A 22,346-nucleotide genomic window follows, 5' to 3' on the forward strand; every position below is an offset into this window, starting at 1 on the left:
TGTTTCACTTCCAAATGTGGCTACACTCCATACAAATACTTTCAGAAATGACTTCCTGACACATAAATCTATACCTGATGTTGACAAATTTCTCTTCTTTAGAAAAGGTTCCCTTGTCATTGCCAGTCCACATTTTATATCCTCTCTACTTTGGCCATCATCAGTTATTTTGCTCCCCAAATAGCAAAACTCATCTACTACTTTAAGTGTCTCATTTCCTAATCTAATTCCCTCAGCATCACCCGATTTAATTCGACTACATTCCATTATCCTCGTTTTGCTTTTGTTGATGTTCATCTTATATCCTCCTTTCAAGACACTGTCCATTCCGTTCAGTTGCTCTTCCATGTATACTTCTCAAATCTATTAACTCAAAAAGTGGGTGGAAATTTCATATTATAGCTCCAAAATGTTATTGTATAAATAGCACATCTGCATTTTTGAATGATTTTGCTTCTACAAATTTAGAATTGGATTTACAACAGTATTAAGTTGAACACTCATCTAATTGAAATTAATTACAACTTTATGGAGAGTAACTTAGATGAGTTAACATTTTAGTGCTGATCATTATTGCTGCAGAAGTGCTATACCATCAAATGTCAGTCTTTTACCCTTATAACCCATAGAAATTTCCTGTTACTCCCTAAATCTCCAATATGTTAGTAACAACCTGTATAGCATTTCACATAATTCCTTTCCATTGCCTTAGATGACAGTTAGTAACATTCTAAAAACTTGTAGCCATACAATTAATGCGCCAGATGCTAGGCTAGAGAAGACCTGTAACAGTTGGAAATATCTTGGTCTTGTCTATTTTGACAAATTTCCTGAAAGTGCCAACATGATGCCAGTAAATAAATTTACACCTAGTCTTTTGAGATGGATGAAAAGTAAAGGAATTAACTTTGCTCAAGAGTTCCTTGAGAGTGTTGCAAATGACCCACATTTCTTATCAGAATGAACAATAAATTAACAACAAACAAAATATACTTCATGCTGTGTATCTATTTTAGTACTGTTTCATGTGCCTATTGTTGTTTAACTGTTTAAATATTTGTTATCTTTGTCATTTACATAATTATGTAAGCCAATTATCTCGTAATGCTGCTGTCACATACTTGAATATGCAATGTATCTATCTTCCATTATTTTCTTATGCTTAATGACATTTGCCCAAGTTTGCATCATCATCATCATCATCATCATCATCATCATCATCATCACTATTATTATTACTGTGTTAACTTTGATGACACTGATTGCATGTAAAGATGCTCAAAGGTAAAATAAAACATCTGTATTTGTATTTGTCCCCTGCACTGTTATCCCTAGTTATTCTGGTCCATTCTATATGATTCAATCCATCCAGTGTACCAGCTCATATATGCCTGTTCTATATGTTTGCAGAACAATTACAAACTTGCCAATATGAGTTAGTGGATACATACCAACAGTGCACAGAAACTGTGGTAAATGGTCTACTAGCACACTACCTTTGTTACTCATCTCAGTACAGTACATCCACCCTGGACCCCCACTGTTTTATCTCCCGCTTGCCTCCCCCTTTCCCTGCCATTTTGTCTTTTTGTTTCTTTTTTAGTTTTCTAGTCTTTGGCCCCTCCCCTTCCATCTCTTTGCTAAGCCTCAGTCATTATGTTACATGGTATATTGTCCCATCTTCCACTGCCTTTCTCCAAATAAACGTACGATTGCTCTGAAAGCTCTGGAATTTTTCACCTTTTTGCATATAACACTTAGATTAGTCACTTTACACATTTCTATTACTTTCTGGTATTAACATTTTCTGTGCAAACTGTCAATAAAACAAACAACAGTAGCCCTGCTCTTAATACCTGACAAAAAGGGGAGAAACTGAACAATACATAATTTAAACAGAACAATTCCTGGTTTAACTTTCTGATGACTCTTTCCTTAAATGAGAAAGAAAGGGTAAGACATACAGCTGCCGGAGGCAAGAAAAAGCCACTCATCCTTAAAACAGAGAGAAAAGGGGCTGGCTATCCAAATTTTATCACTTTTGGTTCCTATCCTGCTCCTTGAGGCCTAATTTATGACACAGATTAACTTTACGTTGGCTATGGCATCTGAAACAATATTACTTATGAAGTCCCTCTCCTGATCCAACACCACAATTTTTTTTTTCCTTCAGCTTCTGTAGATCTTGCTCCTTCTGTATCCAGTTTCATACAGTACAAGAATTTATTTAATGTTTCTTATTTTCCTGATAAAGAAGTCAATTTAAACTCTGACACTTAAAATACCGAACTTTATCAGATATCCTCATCCTACACTTGTTTCTGTGTGTGTGTAGTTCCTCTTCTATCTTGGACATTGTTAATATACACTGAAGTTTGCTGTTGAGCTGAATATGCAATTTCTTAGTCCTAATATCTTACTTGGAAAATTTATTTTCATATGATGAACCAGTGTCAGGCTGAATCATGTACCAAATGGTGCCAACTTCATTGCTTCTGGTTTTCATAAAATTTGCAAAAATTTCATGAGAATAACTTGCTTGGGGTCTTGCTGGTTCACGCCAATCTAGAAGACCTTTCACTGCCACGCTTGCAACCTGAAACCAATGATATTTTTGATGTGAGTGTCTGTTGTATTTTACTTCAATAGTTGCTGCTGCTGCGTCTTATCTGCCCGTGTCAGTCCAAGAAAAATAGTTGCATATGTGCTGTAAAAGTAGAGGTATATTCACAATTAACACAGTTACTGGATATACTGGCAACATGAATTATTAAACCTTGATTGAAGATAATCTGTTAATCTGCAGAATTACTGTCCAACAAAACATGTTTATCATTTTATTTTGAACTTGCTGAAGTTCAAGATTTGTTGCTGTTAGAACTTCAAGTTTAACACATAAATTTAGGAACAACACAACAACACAAATAAGTCACTGAGTAAGTTGACCTGTGTACAAGTCGGCATTCGATTAAACACTGAGTCTCAGTCTAGCGGTCGCTGCTCGGCTGGCCGCTTAGGTGGCGCAGCTGCTGCATGGCTGGCAGACAGCGCCGCACGTAGAGGACGTGCGTAATTGCGCGGCGGCACTTTGAATAATCGGCGAGTCACAACAGTTGCTTATGCCTACCAGCATCCTACCACCCTCAATGCACAAACACACTATCATTGCACTTATGGTAGGCACAATATCCCATCTACAAAGACTGCATCACTTCAAATCAGTGTCCAGAAATAGCCAAGCAATGCTAAGTCCACCAGAGAGCGTGTAGCACACATCAGCCAGCTGCGACAAGTGAGGCCTAGACAGGTCACAGTAGTCCTTAGATTAGCTGCTCTTGTTTATCAGTGAAGTGTAGCACTGGGAATGTATCACTCTGTGCAGTCCCCAGTGACCTCATCAGATGTACACGTAATTATACTGATTGATCTGGCAGTATGTCCAGCAGGATCACAATATACCTCCTCCCTGGAATTGGCCTTAGGCTGGAACCATCCTAGCAAGTGTAAGGGAGAGTGTGATGGGAGCAGTACAACCTGCTGTGAAAACTGCTCCTGACGCTTGTGGTGTAGAAGAGCCACTCCTGGACCCAGCAATGGACCTGGAGGAGGCGATGTCGGACCAGACTCACAACTTCCTGATAGTGGGCTGTGTGTCTGACATCATAAGCAACACAGACTGGAGTTCCTCCTGTGAGACATCTGGATCCATATCCATTGGGGGTGATCAACAATGGCTGGAGAACCAGGAATATCGAGCGTCCACCACCTGGAATGTCATTGCTCACAAATGGACTTTGTGTCTGCTTCTGTGAGTCCTTGGAGTGGGTGAGATGGGCTGCCCCTGCCGGTGTGGCAGATGTGGAGGCAGAGCTTGTTCCACATGATGCTAACAGAACTGGTTCCTATGCTGGTGAAGGACGTCTCTGGGTGTGGCCACTAGGACCAGCTGGCAGCCTTGCTGGGTGTTGTTGAAGCCACGCAGGTAGCCAGGCACATGTTTGGACATTGTGGTATAAGACACTGGACTTTACTCCCTACTGTATTGGAACTTATGCTGGTTTTTCTATGTTGGTATATGTTTTATTTTTCCTTCTATTTTTATCCAGTCATTCGCCTAAGTAGTTTACGACAAAGATTAAAATGTTGTATGCCCACAGCAATCAGGTCTGTGGAGTTGGCAAGAAAAGATAAAGAACATTAATTTTCTTATTCTTCTAAAAACTCCTATCAGATGTTTCATTAAACTTGTACTGTCTGTCTCTTCCCATCCATGACAGAGAGGGTGTGGATTTATGTTTGGTTCACTAATAATGTGAATTCCTATAGTACAAAGTCAGCTTCATTTACTAGTTCCTTATTTCACCTGATCTATCTGCATTAGAGAAAGCTTTTGACAATGTTGACTGGAATACTCTCTTTCAAATTCTGAAGGTGGCAGGGGTAAAATACATGGATCAAAAGGCTATTTACAATTTGTACAGAAACCAGATGGCAGTTATAAGTCGAGGGACATGAAAGGGAAGCACTGGTTGGGAAGGGAGTGAGACAGGGTTGTAGCCTATCCCCGATGTTATTCAATCTGTATATTGAGCAAGCAGTAAAGGAAACAAAAGAAAAATTCAGAGTAGGTATTGAAATCCATGGAGAAGAAATAAAAACATTGAGGTTCGCCAGTGACATTGTAATTCTGTCAGAGACAGCAAAGGACTTGGAAGAGCAGTTGAATGGAATGGACAGTGTCTTGAAAGGAGGGTATAAGACGAACATCAACAAAAGCAAGACAAGGATAATGGAATGTAGTCGAATTAAGTTGGGTGATGCTGAGGGAATTAGATTAGGAAATGAGACACTTAAAGTAGTAAAGGAGTTTTGCTATTTGAGGAGCAAAATAACTGATGATGGTCGAAGTAGAGAGGATATAAAATGTAGACTGGCAATGCCAAGGAAAGTGTTTCTGAAGAAGAGAAATTTGTTAACATCGAGTATAGATTTAAATGTTAGGAAGTCGTTTTTGAAAGTATTTGTATGAAGTGTAGCCATGTATGAAAGTGAAACATGGACGATAAATAGTTTAGACAAGAAGAGAATAGAAGCTTTCGAAATGTGGTGCTACAGAAGAATTCTGAAGATTAGATGGGTAGATCACATAACTAATGAGGAGGTATTGAATAGAATTTGGGGAGAAGAGGAGCTTGTGGCACAACTAGACCAGAAGAAGGGATCAGTTGGTAGGACATGTTCTGAGGCATCAAGGGATCACCAATTTAGTACTGGAGGACAGCGTGGAGGGCAAAAATCATAGAGGGAGACCAAGAGATGAATACACTAAGCAGATTCATAAGGATGCAGGCTGCAGTAGGTACTAGGAGATGAAGAAGCTTGCAAAGGATAGAGTAGCATAGAGAGCTGCATCAAACCAGTCTCAGGACTGAAGACAACAACAACAACAACATCTGCATTATCTGCAATACTTCAGAGAACCAAGTAATTTAAACAGAGCAAACTGGATGCTTTAACACTGTCTTCAATGAAGAGGAGGTAAATAAGTTCAAAGCTTGAAGAGTTATTATATAATAATTCAATAGTATATGTTACAGATTGATTGTGTATGTGAAAAATCATAAGCCTGACTGACTGAAGTGTGCACTGCTGTGCATAATTTACCCAAGACACACACTCCTGAGTGAACTCACTGTTGTTACGCCTCTTGTGCAGTGTCAGCAAATTTCCATCAGAATTATTATCCTTAAAATTATAATTAATCAGTAGAACTGGTAAATGTTCCCTAGATGGTGTCAGAGAGATTAGACAGGTGCAATAATTAAATTATATAAAACATGTTTAGTAACATTCTGCTGTAATAGATGTTTTTCATTTACTTTGTTTCATGATTGGAGTAACATTGCCGAGAGAAAACGAAGGGCAAGCATCACATGGTATGCATCAATTACAAATTTTTAACCAGAAGAATTGTATCAACAACATTTAAGAAAATAGTCTGTAAGATAGGAACGAACTCCAACTTAGAGCTCGCATGAATGCACTTGGTAAAGCCTCGATCAAAAGTGTTAGCAGTACGTTACCCTACCCAGTCATAAAAATGAAGCATTTTTTTTAGAGCTATAGGGATCTGGGATAACATTATTTTGATTTTTTGGAATGTGGATACAAAAATTGTAAATAGCAACAACGATATGCCATACTGGCATAGAATACATCATGTACTGATTGAGAAAATTCTCGTTAATAAGTTTTAACATTAAAATTCAATTTTATTTCATATTTATAACTTAAAAAGAGATTTACAAAGTGGAACCAGTTAACAAGGTTGTGCTGACTAATAAAAATAGTGCAGAGATACAAAATGTCACTGCAATGGGTGCAACGACAAATGAAAGTGACACCAAAAATGTCAATCATATCTAAGACAGCAGAGAATATTGCACAAATTAAATTTACGCTGATGTCAGTAATATGTCACCTCATGGACCTACCAGGCTCATGGTGTATGAGACTAATTTCCAAATCTCACCAAGAAGCATTTTCTCATATAAAGCCAGAGAAAGGCATGCTAGTGCAGAATCAGTAAATTTCCATTTCTCCAATTCATGACAACTTGTTTCAAATGTGGCAGAACAAGACATGGTAGGAGCACAAGACACTATTGCATCATCAATGCACGACATGTAAAAAGGCCTCATTGACCTAATGAAGAATTTATTTAATAATTTTTGTACACAGAAAACCAAAAAACTTGATAAAAATTCTGTTATTTTAAAAAGGAACAAAAGCAAACATTTGATGGTTTTAAGAATGACCTATCACAGTGGTTTGATGATTTAGGTCAAAATCCATGCGCTGATCTTTCTACTGATTTAACATGCAAACTTGCAGGTATGAAGAAGAAATTAACTGATTTGTCTCAGGAGAAACAACCTAGACCAAAAAGTGTCATCTATAGACAAGGCACTAGAGGAAATGGTATATATGCTAAAGATCATGAGTGATGTGCAGACACATACACAAGAGGCCCAGTCGGAAATTTACAAAAATTTAGAAACTATGACAGGTACTGTTAATGAGTTGCAATCTTTATGTAGAGATTTGCCCTAAAGAAGCACAGGAGCTGTAGGTAAAATTGAGTAATTTAGATCTTGGCACTAAGATTATAAAGAAAGTACAGGAAACAAACAAATAGGAGGTAAAGAACTTAAAGGACAGAGCCAAAGCAGAATTGCTAGATAATGGTATGACCCTCACACAGAAGGTCATACAAGAACATAAGACTTATGTCGAGGCAGTTGAAGAGGTAGTAAAGGAAAGGGAAAACAAATTGATTGCTAAGACTGAGACTGGCTTAAAGGCAGCAAATGAGAAGTTGTAGAGCAGTCTAATTAATGTTTTGTATGTCACAAGAGAGACACCAATAGCTAGCAATCAGGTGCAGTTGGGCAGGACATATTAATCATTTGCTATCAGTCCTTCAGACTGAAAATAAAGAAATTACAAAATGCAACAGGCACTGCCAATGTCAATACCAGTAGTGCAAACATAACCAGAGTATAATCATGTGCATCCAAACAATTGCATGGTGGCAACAGACAATACTGCATGTTTGTCTACATTATTAGTGGACAAGTATCTGCTCCGTCATAGGGAATTTCCGATTTTTTCAACAGAGGGTAAGAGGACGATCTCCATTGTGTTTATCAGAGACTTTCGCAATGTGTTATGCCACAATTGGACAGAAGCACAGAGGATACGGTTTATTGTGGGGTACACACAGGGCAATGTTTTACTGTAGCCAACAGTTATGGCTGAGAGATGCCATACCTATGAGCAATTTGAACGGGCTTTTTTGGACAAAAATTGGTCCACAGCAGTCCAACAGAGGCTACATCGAGAGAACTGAGCAAGTATTTAGAAAAATACTTAAACAAAAACAGGTATTGGGCACATCCAGTTTCCCATGTGGATCTACTGAAAATACTGAAAACTTCCCTCCCACACACAACAGGGAAAAGCTGATCACTACACCTGAAAATAATATAGAGTAGTTCTTATCCATATTTGACTCAACTGATCTAATGTACACACATCAAAAAAAGCTTTGCATCACCCCAGTTCCCAGAATTTCTGAAGATAGACGCTGACTGTGGATATTGTATCACAGACACAGTCCCTTTGACTGTTCAGAAATGTCACTAAACCTGTCAAAAGATGTAAACAACCATGCATGAGCAGCACCTATTAGAGGGAGGAGTCTGACAGTCGACCACTTCCAGTCATTTCATCAGTAAGGAGGCACACGGCTCGAGTTGTCTGTAGTTCAACCATGCCTAGACAGTCAATACCGCTGTTTGATCATGTCCACATTGTTACTTTGTGCCAAGAAGGGCTCTCAAAAAGGGAAGTGTCCAGGTGTCTTGGAGTGAACCAAAATGGTGTAGTTCAGACATGGAGGAGATACAGAGAGTCAGGAACTGTCGATGACGTGCCTCGCTCAGGCCGCTCAAGGGCTACTACTGCAGTGGATGACTACTACCTATGGATTATGGCTCAGAGAAACCCTGATAGCAATGTCACCATGTTGAATAATGCTTTTCATGCAGCCACAGCATGTCATGTTATGGCTCAAACTGTGCACAATAGGCTGCATGATGAGGAACTTCAATCCCGACACCCATGGCGAGGCCCGTCGTTGCAACCACAACACCGTGCAGTGCAATACAGATGGGTCCAACAACAAGCCAAATGGACTGCTCAGGATTGACGCTATGTTCTCTTCACCAATAAGTGTCACATATGCCTTCAACCAGACAATTGTTGAAGACGTGTTTGGAGGCGACCCGGTCAGGCTGAACACCTCAGGCACACTGTTCAGCGAGTGCAGCAAGGTGGAGGTTCCCTGCTGTATTGGGGTGGTATTATGTGGGAACGACGTATGCCACTAGCACTCATGGAAGGCACCGTAACGGCTGTATGATACGTGAATACCATCCTCTGACCGATAGTGCAACCATATTGGCAGCATATTGGTGAGGCATTCATCTTCATGGATGAAAATTCACGCCCCCATCGTGCAAATCTTGTGAATGACTTCTTTCACAATAATGCCATCGCTCAACTGGAGTGGCCAGCATGTGCTCCAGACATGAACCCTATCGAACATCCCTGGGATAGATTGAAAAGGGCTGTTTATGTACGATGTGATGCACCAACCACTCTGAGGGATCTACGCTGAATCACCATTGAGGAGTGGGACAATCAGGACCAACAGTGCTTTGATGAACTTGTGGATAATATGCCATGAAGAATACAGGTGCGCATCAGTGCAAGAGGACGTGATACTGGGTATCAGAAGTACTGGTGTGTACAGCAACCTGGACCACCACCTCTGAAGATCTCACTGTATGGTGGTACAACATGCATGTATGGTTTTCATGAGCAATAAAAAGGGTGGAAATTATGTTCATGTTAATCTCTATTGCAATTTTCTGTACATGTTATAATGGATTATACTGTAAATGATGAAAGTATGTGAATGCAGCTTACCGCTAACTTGGTGTAATGTTTTGTCTGTACAGAGGTGTATCTGTCGCCTTTATTACCCCTTCACTCTCACACATAAATCAATATAATAAAGTTAGGGCCTCCTGTTTTATCTTTAGGCTGATCCGTGATAAGACAGGCAAACAATTATACTAATGGAGGATTCTGAGTATTTTCTCGAATTTCATTCTCTCTCTCTCTCTCTCTCTCTCTCTCTCTCTCTCTCTCTCCCTGTCCTTTATCTATGTACAGTTTTAAATATAATATTCATTTATGTGAAATCAGCCCGATAGAATCTCTGGTGGAGCCCTTCGTCTTAATATTCAGCGGCTGGCTTGCTGGAAAAGATCTTTACATTTGTTATTATTGTTAAGCGCTGCATTCAGTTGGGAAAATCGATCGTTTGAACAATTCGTTCATTTTACGACAGATTTAGAATTTCAGATGTGGACGAAGCCTTTTTGGATGATTTTATAAAATCTTGGTGACTGCAGGCTCTCTTCGTCACAGCTGAAACTTCCCCACTAATTACAGGGCCAAGACAATCATCAATGATTCAGACAGAGAACTCATTCGTCATTCACTCTAGAATAAAAGGGTCACAAACCTTATTTCTGAGGAAAATTGTATATTCAATCCATCTCCATTACATGTTCCGTTTTCTGTTGATTCCAAGTCTTACTTAATTTGCGTTTACAGTCTTTCTCTCTCTTCAAATAACCCGCTAGTGGCACAAACGTTAATAGCTCGCTTTAGCGAGAAGAAGAGCAAATATGTCTCTTTTAGCAACCCGACAATCTTCCAATAGATACTTCCGAAGCTGTCCTAGTTATCCGTCTATAATAACCATGGAGAGTACATATCGCTATCTCTGTTATTCCAAAGAATAACCGTACTAGAAAAATACCTTGCCGTCGACGAGATGTCGGCGGATATATTACTAGAAAATCCGATCAGATGCTTTTCAAAAGCGAATAAATGTGGATGATTTGATTGACCATTATTAATTATTGCATGGTAGAGGGTAATTTTCCGTGGGGAGATTACAATGCCCCTCGCAGCGAGCGAAGTTTGTGAGCTCAATTTTGATTTACCGAACACACTTCGCGAGCTATCTATTAGTGTGGATAACCCGGAAGTGATAATTGTCAGTCCTCCGACTGGAAAAGAATATTATGTTTAAGACAGATGAAGAAAAGAAATATTGAAAACAGAAGAAATGAAGAGACAGGTACCGCGGCTGTATTGCTTTTACGTGCATCTAGGTGTCATGTTTGCTGTGCACAACCAAGGAAGATGATCTTTCATGAAACTGTTATCAGGGTCTACCCATTCGGGAACTTTCTTAAGCAGGGAAACCTTGGAAAACCTCTTAAGCCTAGACCCCCAGCCTACAGTACATAGAAGACAGGAAAGCCTATAGAAGAAAAAAAAATAATTTTGAAATAGATCTCTAAAGGAAAGATAGGGATCGATTTATATAACGCTTTGGAGAAGAGTGGTTTGTGCCTCTAGCAAAAAAAAAACATTTTACAATAAATAACGTGAATTTTCGTTTTACAATCTTGTTCCTAGGACAATATCTTGCGGTGCTAAAACTCCCCCGGGTCTTGCATGTCCCCGACGTCCACATTTGTAGTTGGTCTTCTAGGCGGCCCACTTTGTAATCGGTCTTCTACGCGGCCCACAATGGGAAGAGTAGAAGGGACAGGGATACTCGAATTCACATGCAACATTCATTCCAAAAGAATTAGCAATGACCAAAAGGGAAACTCTTCCTGTAAGAGAACTGGTTAGGTTGCACCGTCCAAGATTCTCCTTTTTGAAAGCAAAATCCTTATGGCTTCATGCATCCTTTTTCTTACGACGTACTTCAAGGAATTTAGCCATTAACTAATGATGTTGCCAAAAGCATCATCATATTTACTCTCGTTTGAATACTCTTTTTGACTTTGCATCCCCACTTGTGCTTATAAGTCCAAAAGTTCTGACACATTTTCTATCACTGATTTGTTCTTCGTAATTTAAAGGATTCATGCAACTTACAATAGATTTTGGATTCAAATCATCGAATAATGGAAAGTGTAGTTCATTTTATACAAAGACATAATCCATCATTTCCTTGAAAAGTCATATAATTTATCTATACTCAAAAACTTTTTATTCTAAATACATATATTTCTCCGCTTGATTGCTGTAATGTAAAAGTTATTAGCATTGAGGAATGCGGATTCACTTCTTTCATTTATTCTCTGATTCATACGGCGTTCATACATGCACATATATGGAAATGGATTTTTCAAACAAAATTCCCAAACGAACACGAACCATTAAATAACTACTAATTCTATGAATATTACTTTCTTTAATCATTCATTAATAAATTAAAAACTCTTAACTTCTAATTATAACACCTTTTCTTTTTAAAGTTCAACATGAATCAGTTTACCCTCGCGTTTGATGCGAGTCTCTTACAAAGCATATCTGTGTCGTCTATATCGATTCTACCTCTCGCGCCGACGTCAACTGTTTTGCGCGGGAAATTATCTTTGTGGCGTTAACCGTCACTCATGATTCACTGCCTCAACACATCCCTTCACACGTTTACACATCTAAGCGTGCACTTGAAATTACATATGAACCTTCACTCTGAACCTCTTTTGATTATTCAGCGTCATTTACGGGAAACATTTCATTGTTCTTGAAGGTCAGTTAGATCCTTTATAAATCTTGATGACATTAGCAATGCTAAAGTTCCATGTTCACCCAAACACAGGTGAAGCCTATCTCCACTATCTTCTTTGCAACACGCGATAGTAATAGTTAGTCACTATTTCTATAGTCTGTCTCTGATTAATTATTTCAATTTAAAGGTTTCTAACACTACACACACACAGTTTATTGTTATGTTTTTTACGAGCGTTCATCTCTGTCACTCGCAACACCATTCCTCCCTATCATCTAATCTTCATTAAATTTTTTCAAGTCGTTATGGGAAAATAACCCTTTTATTTTGTTCGATCCCGGGTATGCTAACAGATAAGCCCCAGGATTCGGAATTTGTAGGATAATGCATGGGCCAGTATATAGTAACTCCCATTTCTTTATACTTTTCTTTATTAAGGATGATTTGGTATGTCTCTTGACTAGTACCTTTCCTCCGACCCGGTATGTCTGTACCCTCTTGATTAATTTGTCATATTGTTGTTTTCTCTGATCAGCCTTTTTCGTCATATTTATGATGGCTTGTCTTATTTTTTCTTCCCAAGGCATCTCAGTTTCCTGAGTTTTGGGCATATGGTCAGTCCAGAAGTTTTCCTCTTTTGCTTCGAACATCAATTCACGAGGTGTATATCCATTTGAGGAGTGGGGCATGTTATTGTATATCTGCTCAAACTCTTCCACATAATTTGCCCACGCAGTCTGCTTATTATGGCAATACGTCCTCATAAATCGATTGAATTCTCTAAAAATTCTCTCAACCAAATTGCCTTGTGGGTGGTAAAATGATGTTAGTATGTGTTTCACGCCGACTTGAGACAAAGTCTGTTTCCATCGGAGTCCCGTGAATATTTTAGCATTGTCTGTTATGATCGCCTTAGGTGTACCAACATGTGGAAGAAAATCCCTTATCAATCTTAATACAATTACTTTGGCTGTAAACCGCCTTTATTGGGTATAGCTTTACGTATTTCGTACACACATCAAGAAATGCCAACACATATTTAACACCACCTCTTGAAGTAGGTAACGGTCCACACAGATCGCACAAAATTAATTCTTTTGGTTCTTGGACTAATATAGAGCATAATGGGTGCTTAGTCCCTTTCGAATCCGGCTTTGTTTTTTGACAGATTATGCATCTCTTTAAGACCTCATGCACTCTGCGCTTTATGTTGGGAAAATAACAGTACCCACTTATCTTGTCTGCACATTTTGTCGCACCGAAATGTCCCCAGGTTAAATGAGTGAACCATACGAGTTTCTCTATTTGCGCCTCAGGTATACAAACACACCAACGGACTTTGTTTGGCCTTCCAAAGTGGAAAAATAATACGCCATTTACCAGCTTGTAATAATTTGCCATCTGATCCAAAGATTGCAGGTTCGAGTCCTGTCACGGTCGCCATTATAATGAATTTTATAATGTTATTGGGAATGCAGCTTGCCGCTAACTTGGTGTAATGTTTTGTCTGTAAAGACGTGTATTTGTTGCCTTTATGATTCCTTCACTCTCACACATAAATCTGTACCGTAAAGTAAGGGCCTCCTGTTTTGTCTTTAGGCTGATCCGTGATAAGACAGGCAAACAATTATACTAATGGAGGATTCTGCGTATTTTCTCGAATTTCATTCGCTCTCTCTCTCTCTCTCTCTCTCTCTCTCTCTCTCTCTCTCTCTCTCTCTCTCTCTCTCTGTCCTTTATCTATATACAGTTTTAAATATAATATTTCATTACGTGAACTCAGCCCAATAGAATCTCTGGTGGAGCCCTTCGTCTTAATATTCAGCGGCTGGCTTGCTGTAAAAGATCTTTATATCTATTATTATTGTTAAGCGCTGCATTCAGTTGGGAAAATCGATCGTTTGAACAATTCGTTCATTTTACGACAGATTTAGAATTTCAGATGTGTCCGAAGCCTTTTTGGACGATTTTATAAAATCTTGGTGATTGCAGGCTCTCTTCGTCACAACTGAAACTTTCCCACTAATTACAGGGCCAAGACAATCATCAATGATTCAGACAGAGAACTCATCCGTCATTCACTCTAGAATAAAAGGGTCACAAACCTTATTTCTGAGGAAAATTGTATATTCAATCCATCTCCATTACATGTTCCGTTTTCTGTTGATTACAAGTCTTACTTAATTTGTGTTTACAGTTTTTCTCTCTCTTCAAATAACCCGCTAGTGGCACAAACGTTAATAGCTCGCTTTAGCAAGAAGAAGAGCAAATATGTCTCTTTTAGCAACCCGACAATCTTCCAACAGATACTTCCCAAGCTGTCCTAGTTATCCGTCCATAATAACCATGGAGAATACATTTATGTCTCTCTGTTATTCCAAAGAATAAACGTACTAGAAAAATACCTTGGCGTCGACGAGCTGTCGGCGCATATATTACTAGAAAATCCGATCAGATACTTTTCAAAAGTGAATAAATGTGGATGATTTGATTGACCATTATTAATTATTGCGTGGTAGAGGGTAATTTTCCGTGGGGAGATTACAAGGTTCTGGAACTCTCAGAACCGAGGTGATGCAAAACTTTTTTTATGTGTGTATGAAAAGAGGATGTTGCAACTACAGATCATTAATACACAGTGTGTGTCTCTGCAAAATAGTCAACAGCAGAATGGCAACGGTGGTAATAACCAACACAATTGGGACCCAGATGCCCTGTGCAACAACAATAATAATACAAGAAATAATTATGGCAGCAGCGGAAACCAAAAGCACTAATGAGGTTTCGAAGGAAATCACAAACAGAATTACAATAGACCGGTTCATACCAAACATAGGGGCTGTGGTCAACAACTTCACATTGCACCCTCAGCAGGTGGCAATAATCAATACAGCAAATGGCAGGAACCAACTACAAATAGACCACCTGGGAGTTCTCCACCGGGCAATTACAATTAAGGGAATAACAATTATGTATCCAGTGGGGGTCAAGGTCAAGGAGAATTTAATTCCAGGGCAATACTGGACATGGACTGGCGAGGTCAAACCCACAACATTCAGACAGTTTAAGTTACTCACAATCAAGAGGCTAACTCCTCCCCAACCAATCAGGAAAACTCGAACAGGTGGTAAGTCCCCATTCGCAGACCATTAAAAGGGGTGGGTACACGCAGTTTATTCCAAATTACTTTTTCAGATATGACCAAGGGGTAGATATGAAAGAACATCAGTGTTGGGAAGATGTAAACAACTTAGACACAGATAATGAGGTGTCACTGAAAGTTGTAATTGGTGCCCAGATACGTGATCTAGTTGTACTTGTAGTACATGTAGCACTTGACACATGTGCATCAACAAATGTACTATCACAAGGTCTCTCTAATGACCTGCAAAGACTATGTTGTATGCCAGCATTTCCAGTGCAGAACTGTCATATTCTGACCACAGTCGGGAGCAAGTCAAAAGAAGTTAAACTTCTGGCATTAATACGCATTACTATCAGCAGTTTTTCTCTAAAGTGTATTTTCTGGTAGTGGAAAAACTTGTAGTAAACTATCTTATTCGAATTGATACCTTTAGACAATATGAAGTACAGTTTGACATAGGGCAAGGAAAATGTTTCTTTACAGTCAATGAACAGACGTTATCAGTAAATTTAATTAACCCTTTCATGGGCCGTGGGAAACATGCTTCCCACTACAATGAACTCGCTCCTAGTCCCATGGGATTCATAGTTCCCACCTCTGTACGGTGCTACCACCTAGTGAACAGTATAGGGTACTACTTCCAATCTGAAGTTCCCGCCGTTTTTGCTGTACCTTTGTGCAGAGGCATTGTATAGCTGAGCGTTACTTTGTAGAGGAGCCTTTCAGTGCTGTTTGTGTAACATTTTGTGATTTTTTCCTCAAAGCTATAGTATTTACCCAAATTTATGAAGGAAAACGTAAAATTGGAATGAGGAGAATTCCGTTTGAAACAAAAGGGGCCATTTCTGCAGTAAAATGGATGGATAACCATCCAGTCACTTTCCTGTCCTCAATTCACGACCCATGAGAAACAGCCATGGTGAAAAGGAAAAACAAGGATGGTACTAGTAGAAAGATTTCTTGTCCTGAAGTTGTGGCAGAATACAATAAAATAATGAATGGTGTCAATAAGTTTGATCAATTACGAGAAAGGTATGCTACTGGCAGACGTTCTGTAAAATGGTGGCACAGAATATTTTATTTCCTGGTGGACTTGCTGCAGTGAACAGTTTTATCCTGTGGAAAATAAGTAAAAGAGAAAGTGGACAGCATGATCAGCTCACATACAGGATCCATCTAGCCAGACAATTGATCACTAGCTTCGCATCCCAAAAAAGACGTGGACAAAAACCTGTCCTTCTGGCAAAAAGGGTTAAAGTACCTGAAGATTTTCGTCATGTGGCTGTAGGGGAGCATCAACACATTTTAGGAGAAACCTACTGGATGTGCTGTCATTGTAGTACCCAAGCTGCGGAAAAGAGCACTTGCTGTGTTTGTGTTGTTGTTGTTGTTGTTGTTGTTGTTGTTGTTGTGGTCTTCAGTCCTGAGACTGGTTTGATGCAGCTCTCCATGCTAATCTATCCTGTGCAAGCTCCTCCATCTCCCAGTACCTACTGCAACCTACATCCTTCTGAATCTGCTTAGTGTATTCATCTCTTGGTCTCCCTCTATGATTTTTACCCTCCACGCTGCCCTCCAATGCTAAATTTGTGATCCCTTGATGCCTCAGGACATGTCCTACGAACCTATACCTTCTTCTAGTCAAGTTGTGCCACAAACTTCTCCTCGTCCCAATCCTATTCAATACCTCCTCATTAGTTACGTGATCTACCCACCTAATCTTCAACATTCTTCAGTAGCATCACATTTCGAAAGCTTTTGATCTCTTCTTGTCCAAACTATTTATCGTCCATGTTTCACTTCCAAACATGGCTACACTCCATACAAATACTTTCAGAAACGACTCCCTGGCATTTAAATCTATACTCGATGTTAAAAAATTTTTCTTCTTCAGAAACGGTTTCCTTGCCATTGCCAGTCTACATTTTATATCCTCTCTACTTCGACCATCATCAGTTATTTTGCTCCCCAAATAGAAAACTCCTTTACTGCTTTAAGTGTCTCATTTCCTAATCTAATTCTCTCAGCATCACCCAACTTAATTTGACTACATTCCATTATCCTCATTTTGCTTTTGTTGATGTTCATCTTATATCCTCCTTTCAAGACACTGTCCATTCCGTTCAACTGCTCTTCCAAGTCCTTTGCTGTCTCTGACAGGTTACAATGTCATCGGTGAACCTCAAAGTTTTTATTTCTTCTCCCTGGATTTTAATACCTACTCCAAATTTTTTTGTTTCCTTTACTGCTTTCTCAATATACAGATTGAATAACATCGGGGAGAGGCTACAACCCTGTCTCACTCCCTTCCCAACCACTGCTTCCCTTTCATGCCCCTCGACTCTTATAACTGCCATCTGGTTTCTGTACAAATTGTAAATAGCCATTTGCTCCCTGTATTTTACCCCTGCTACCTTTAGAATTTGAAAGAAAGTATTCCAGTCAACATTGTCAAAAGCTTTCTCTAAGTCTACAAATGCTAGAAACGTAGGTTTGCCTTTCCTTAATCTTCCTTCTAAGATAAGTCGTAAGGTCAGTATTGCCTCACAAGTTCCAACATTTCTACGGAATCCAAACTGATCTTCCCTGAGGTCGGGTTCTACCAGTTTTTCCTTTCGTCTGTAAATAATTCGCGTTAGTATTTTGCAGCTGTGGCTTGTTAAACTGATAGTTCGGTAATTTTCACATCTGTCAACACCTGCGGTCTTTGGGAGTCTGAGGGTATTTCACCTGTCTCATACATCTTGCTCACCAGATGGTAGAGTTTTGTCAGGACTGGCTCTCCCAAGGCCGTCAGTAGTTCTAATGGAATGTTGTCTACTCCCGGGGCCTTGTTTCGACTCAGGACTTTCAGTGCTCTGTCAAACTCTTCACGCAGTATCTTATCTCCCATTTCATCTTCATCTACATCCTCTTCCATTTCCATAATATTGTCCTCAAGTACATCGCCCTTGTATAGACCCTCTATATACTCCTTCCACCTTTCTGCTTTCCCCTCTTTGCTTAGAACTGGGATTCCATCTGAGCTCTTGATATTCATACAAGTGGTTCTCTTTAATTTTCCTATAGGCTGTATCTATCTTACCCCTAGTGAGATAAGCCTCTACATCCTTACATTTGTCCTCTAGCCATCCCTGCTTAGCCATTTTGTACTTCCTGTCGCTCTCATTTTTGAGACGTTTGTATTCCTTTTTGCCTGCTTCATTTACTACATTTTTATATTTTCTCCTTTCATCAATTAAATTCAATATTTATTCTGTTACCCAAGGATTTCTACTAGCCCTTGTCTTTTTACCTACTTGATCCTCTGCTGCCTTCACTACTTCATCCCTCAGAGCTACCCATTCTTCTTCTACTGTATTTCTTTCCCCCATTCCTGCCATTTGTTCCCTTACGCTCTCCCTGCAACTCTGTACAACCTCTGGTTCTTTCAGTTTATCCAGGTCCCATCTCCTTAAATTCCCACCTTTTTGCAGTTACTTCAGTTTTAATCTACAGTTCATAACCAATAGATTGTGGTCAGAGTCCACATCTGCCCCTGGAAATGTCTTACAATTTAAAACCTTGTTCCTAAACCTCTGTTTTACCATTATATAATCTATCTGATACCTTTTAGTATCTCCAGGATTCTTCCATGTATACAACCTTCTTTTATGATTCTTGAACCAAGTGTTAGCTATGATTAAGTTATGCTCTGTGCAAAATTCTACCAGATGGCTTCCTCTTTCATTTCTTAGCCCCAATCCATATTCACCTACTATGTTTCCTTCTCTCCCTATTCCTACTCTCGAATTCCAGTCACCCATGACTATTAAATTTTCGTCTCCCTTCACTACCTGAATAATTTCTTTTATCTCATCATACATTTCTTCAATTTCTTCGTCATCTGCAGAGCTAGTTGGTATATAAACTTGTATTACTGTAGTAGGCGTGGGCTTCGTGTCTATCTTGGCCACTATAATATGTTCACTATGCTCTTTGTAATAGCTTACCCGCACTCCTATTTTTTTATTCATTATTAAACCTACTCCTGCATTACGCCTATTTGATTTTGTATTTATAACCCTGTATTCACCTGACCAAAAGTCTTCTTCCTCCTGCCACCGAACTTCGCTAATTTCCACTATATCTAACTTTAACGTATCCACTTCCCTTTTTAAATTTTCTAACTTACCTGCCCGATTAAGGGATCTGACATTCCATGCTCCGATTCGTAGAATGCCAGTTTTCTTTCTCCTGATAACGACATCCTCCTGAGTAGTCCCCACCCGGATATCCGAATGGGGGACTATTTTACCTCCGGAATATTTTACCCAAGAGGACACAATCATCATTTAACCACACAGTAAAGCTGCATGCCCTCGGGAAAAATTACGGCTGTAATTTCCCCTTGCTTTCAGCCGTTCGCAGTACCAGAACAGCAAAGCCATTTTGGTTAGTGTTACAAGGCCAGATCAGTCAATCATCCAGACTGTTGCCCCTGCAACTACTGAAAAGGCTGCTGCCCCTCTTCAGGAACCACATGTTTGTCTGGCCTCTCAACAGATACCCCTCCGTTGTGGTTGCACCTACGGTACGGCTATCTGTATCGTTCAGGCACGCAAGCCTCCCCACCAATGGCAAGGTCCATGGTTCATGGGAGGAGGGCTGTGTTTGTACGTATTGTCAAATACCACTTTGCATAGACCCCACTTGTTGTGTGACCTCACTTTCACAGTTGGAGCAAATTTAATATTCTGTACAATAAATATACCTATCTGTTAACTACTATCTGCTCTCCATTCATTAAAAAAACGCTCAATAATTTTGCCCATGAAAGGGTTAAAACCAGCACAACTGAAAATATACTCAAACTGAGTACTGATATCAGAGTACGATTTTCATATCAAAACATACGGTTTCTTAACACACAAAAGGGTTAGCAGCTGTCGGAAGAAGTCATGAATCTGGATACTGTTCACATCAAGCTAAGTGAAACTGCTTGTTTGTCAGAGAATCAGAAGGAGCATTTACAAGAACTAATACTTTGTTATGCGCAAGTATTTACATGGTGTCCTGGGGTAACAAATGGTTATGAGTACAAAATGGACATTTACCCACACAAGACATTCTACTTTTCTTCATATCCAATTCCTTGGGCAAAAAGAGAAGTTGCAAGGAAAGAAATTGAAAGGATGATAAATTGGAAGATCGAACAACTCTCGTATTCTTCATCCTGTAGCCCTACCATAACCATTGCCATACCCAATGATACCATCAGCCTTGTGCTTGACGTTCGAAGTACAAACTAAATCATTGTTCCTGTCATGACACACACTGACAACCTTGAAGAACAGTTACTGAAATTTCACAATGTTAAATTTCTCACTATAATTGATTTAAAGACATGTATTGATAAACAGCATTACATGAAGATAGTAGGAAGTACACAACCTTTGTGTATGGGCGCAGAAGCTATGAATTTTGTGTTTTACTGTTCGGCTTGAATGTGAGTGTGAGTGTTTTCATTTCTGCACTGGACACAGTTTTGGGACCAGAACTCCTCAGTAGAGCCACCCTAACCTGTTAATTGCTACTTCCACATGGGAAGAAGATGTGAGGCTTTTGGCACAGGTATTATATCAAATTGCAGAATAATGAAATTGGAGTTTGGAAAAGAAAAGGTCAGATCCCTGGTCACATTATCTCACCACAGGGTATACTATCTGCTCCAGGAAAACGTGACACGATCAAACATTTCCCACTGCCACAGGAAAAAAAAAGCCAACTCAAGGCACATTTGTGTTTGGTCTCATTTTTTAGGAAATCCATTCCAGATCAGTTATTGAATAGTGATGCATTGGTTAATATTTTGAGGAAGAACAATCCATGGATATGGACTGATCCGTATCAAGCAGACTTCGACAAAATAAAGGAAGCATTACTACATGTAAACATACTACACCACCCTGACATGTCACAGGAGTTTTACTTGAGTATGGATGTATCGTCACAGGGATTAGGCACTTGCTTATTTCAGATCATTAAAGGTGAAGGGGAACTGAAACCTAAGACAATCAGTTTTGCTGGTCCAACACTTTTTGAATCAGAGTGGTCATATTCCGTGACAGATCTAGAGGTTCTCGGGGTTATAAGGACATTTAAGAAATATGGTTACTACTTATCGACGCAAGCACACCAAAGCCTACTGCGATCATCAAGCACTTTCTTTTTTGTTGACATGTGAATTATTACATCAAAGGTTAACCAGGTGGTACATGTAGTTGCAGGAGTTCAATTTTGAAATCTTATACATCCAGGGTAAACAAAACATAATCGCACACACCTTGTCAAGGTTACCTCAAGGGCTCCTGCTCATGCAGGACAAGACACAGCAACCATATTACATAAAGATGTTTAAGAGTTTGGTTGGTTGGTTGGGGTTTAAGGGACCAAACAGCAAGGTCATCAGTCCCTTGTTTCAAATGTGGTCCATTCCAATAGTGTGACATCTCAGAAAAGTCAGAATGATAAAATGGAAAAGGCTAAAAAATGTAAAAGGGCAGTCATGTTGTCAATGGTAAAAACAAAATGAGGTAAGTCAGCAAGAGAGCAAACCAAACGCTATGCTAGAGGCAGGAAATATCCCACTTCTGAAACAGCAGAGGCAAGACCACCTGCGACTTAAAAGGTGCAACTACTAAAATGTAGAAGTACGTATGGGAAAAGGAAACTAACCAATCCTAAAAAAATGATAAAAACAGAGTAAAAGGGGAAGAAAAGAGGATCTCGGTAAGGGAGGGGAGTCGGGAATCTCCAAACATGGCTTACAGTGGGAGATACCCCAACATTCACCGCCTAGCCCCAACACCAGAGAGAGATTAAAAACTTAAAAACTAAGAATAAAAACCACTTTCCCGGAGGAAACCGAAAACCAGGTCGACCATCTGGGAATCGTCAGCCAACATCAAAGGTAAAGTGCGG

At 39.5% G+C, this 22,346-nt stretch overlaps 1 protein-coding gene across 1 annotated transcript in view; it reads right to left on the reverse strand.

Annotated features, from left to right (window-relative positions):
- Positions 1 to 22,346, reverse strand: part of LOC126416436 (selenoprotein N-like) — a 159,087-nt gene that overhangs the window by 91,806 nt on the left and 44,935 nt on the right. The window contains exon 3 of the mRNA XM_050084158.1: positions 2,421 to 2,596. Coding sequence (XP_049940115.1) covers positions 2,421 to 2,596 — 176 coding nt within the window. The remainder of the gene's footprint in view (positions 1 to 2,420; positions 2,597 to 22,346) is intronic.

The sequence above is a fragment of the Schistocerca serialis genome, chromosome 8 (genome assembly GCF_023864345.2).
Source record: "Schistocerca serialis cubense isolate TAMUIC-IGC-003099 chromosome 8, iqSchSeri2.2, whole genome shotgun sequence".
NCBI classification, from domain to species: domain Eukaryota; kingdom Metazoa; phylum Arthropoda; class Insecta; order Orthoptera; family Acrididae; genus Schistocerca; species Schistocerca serialis.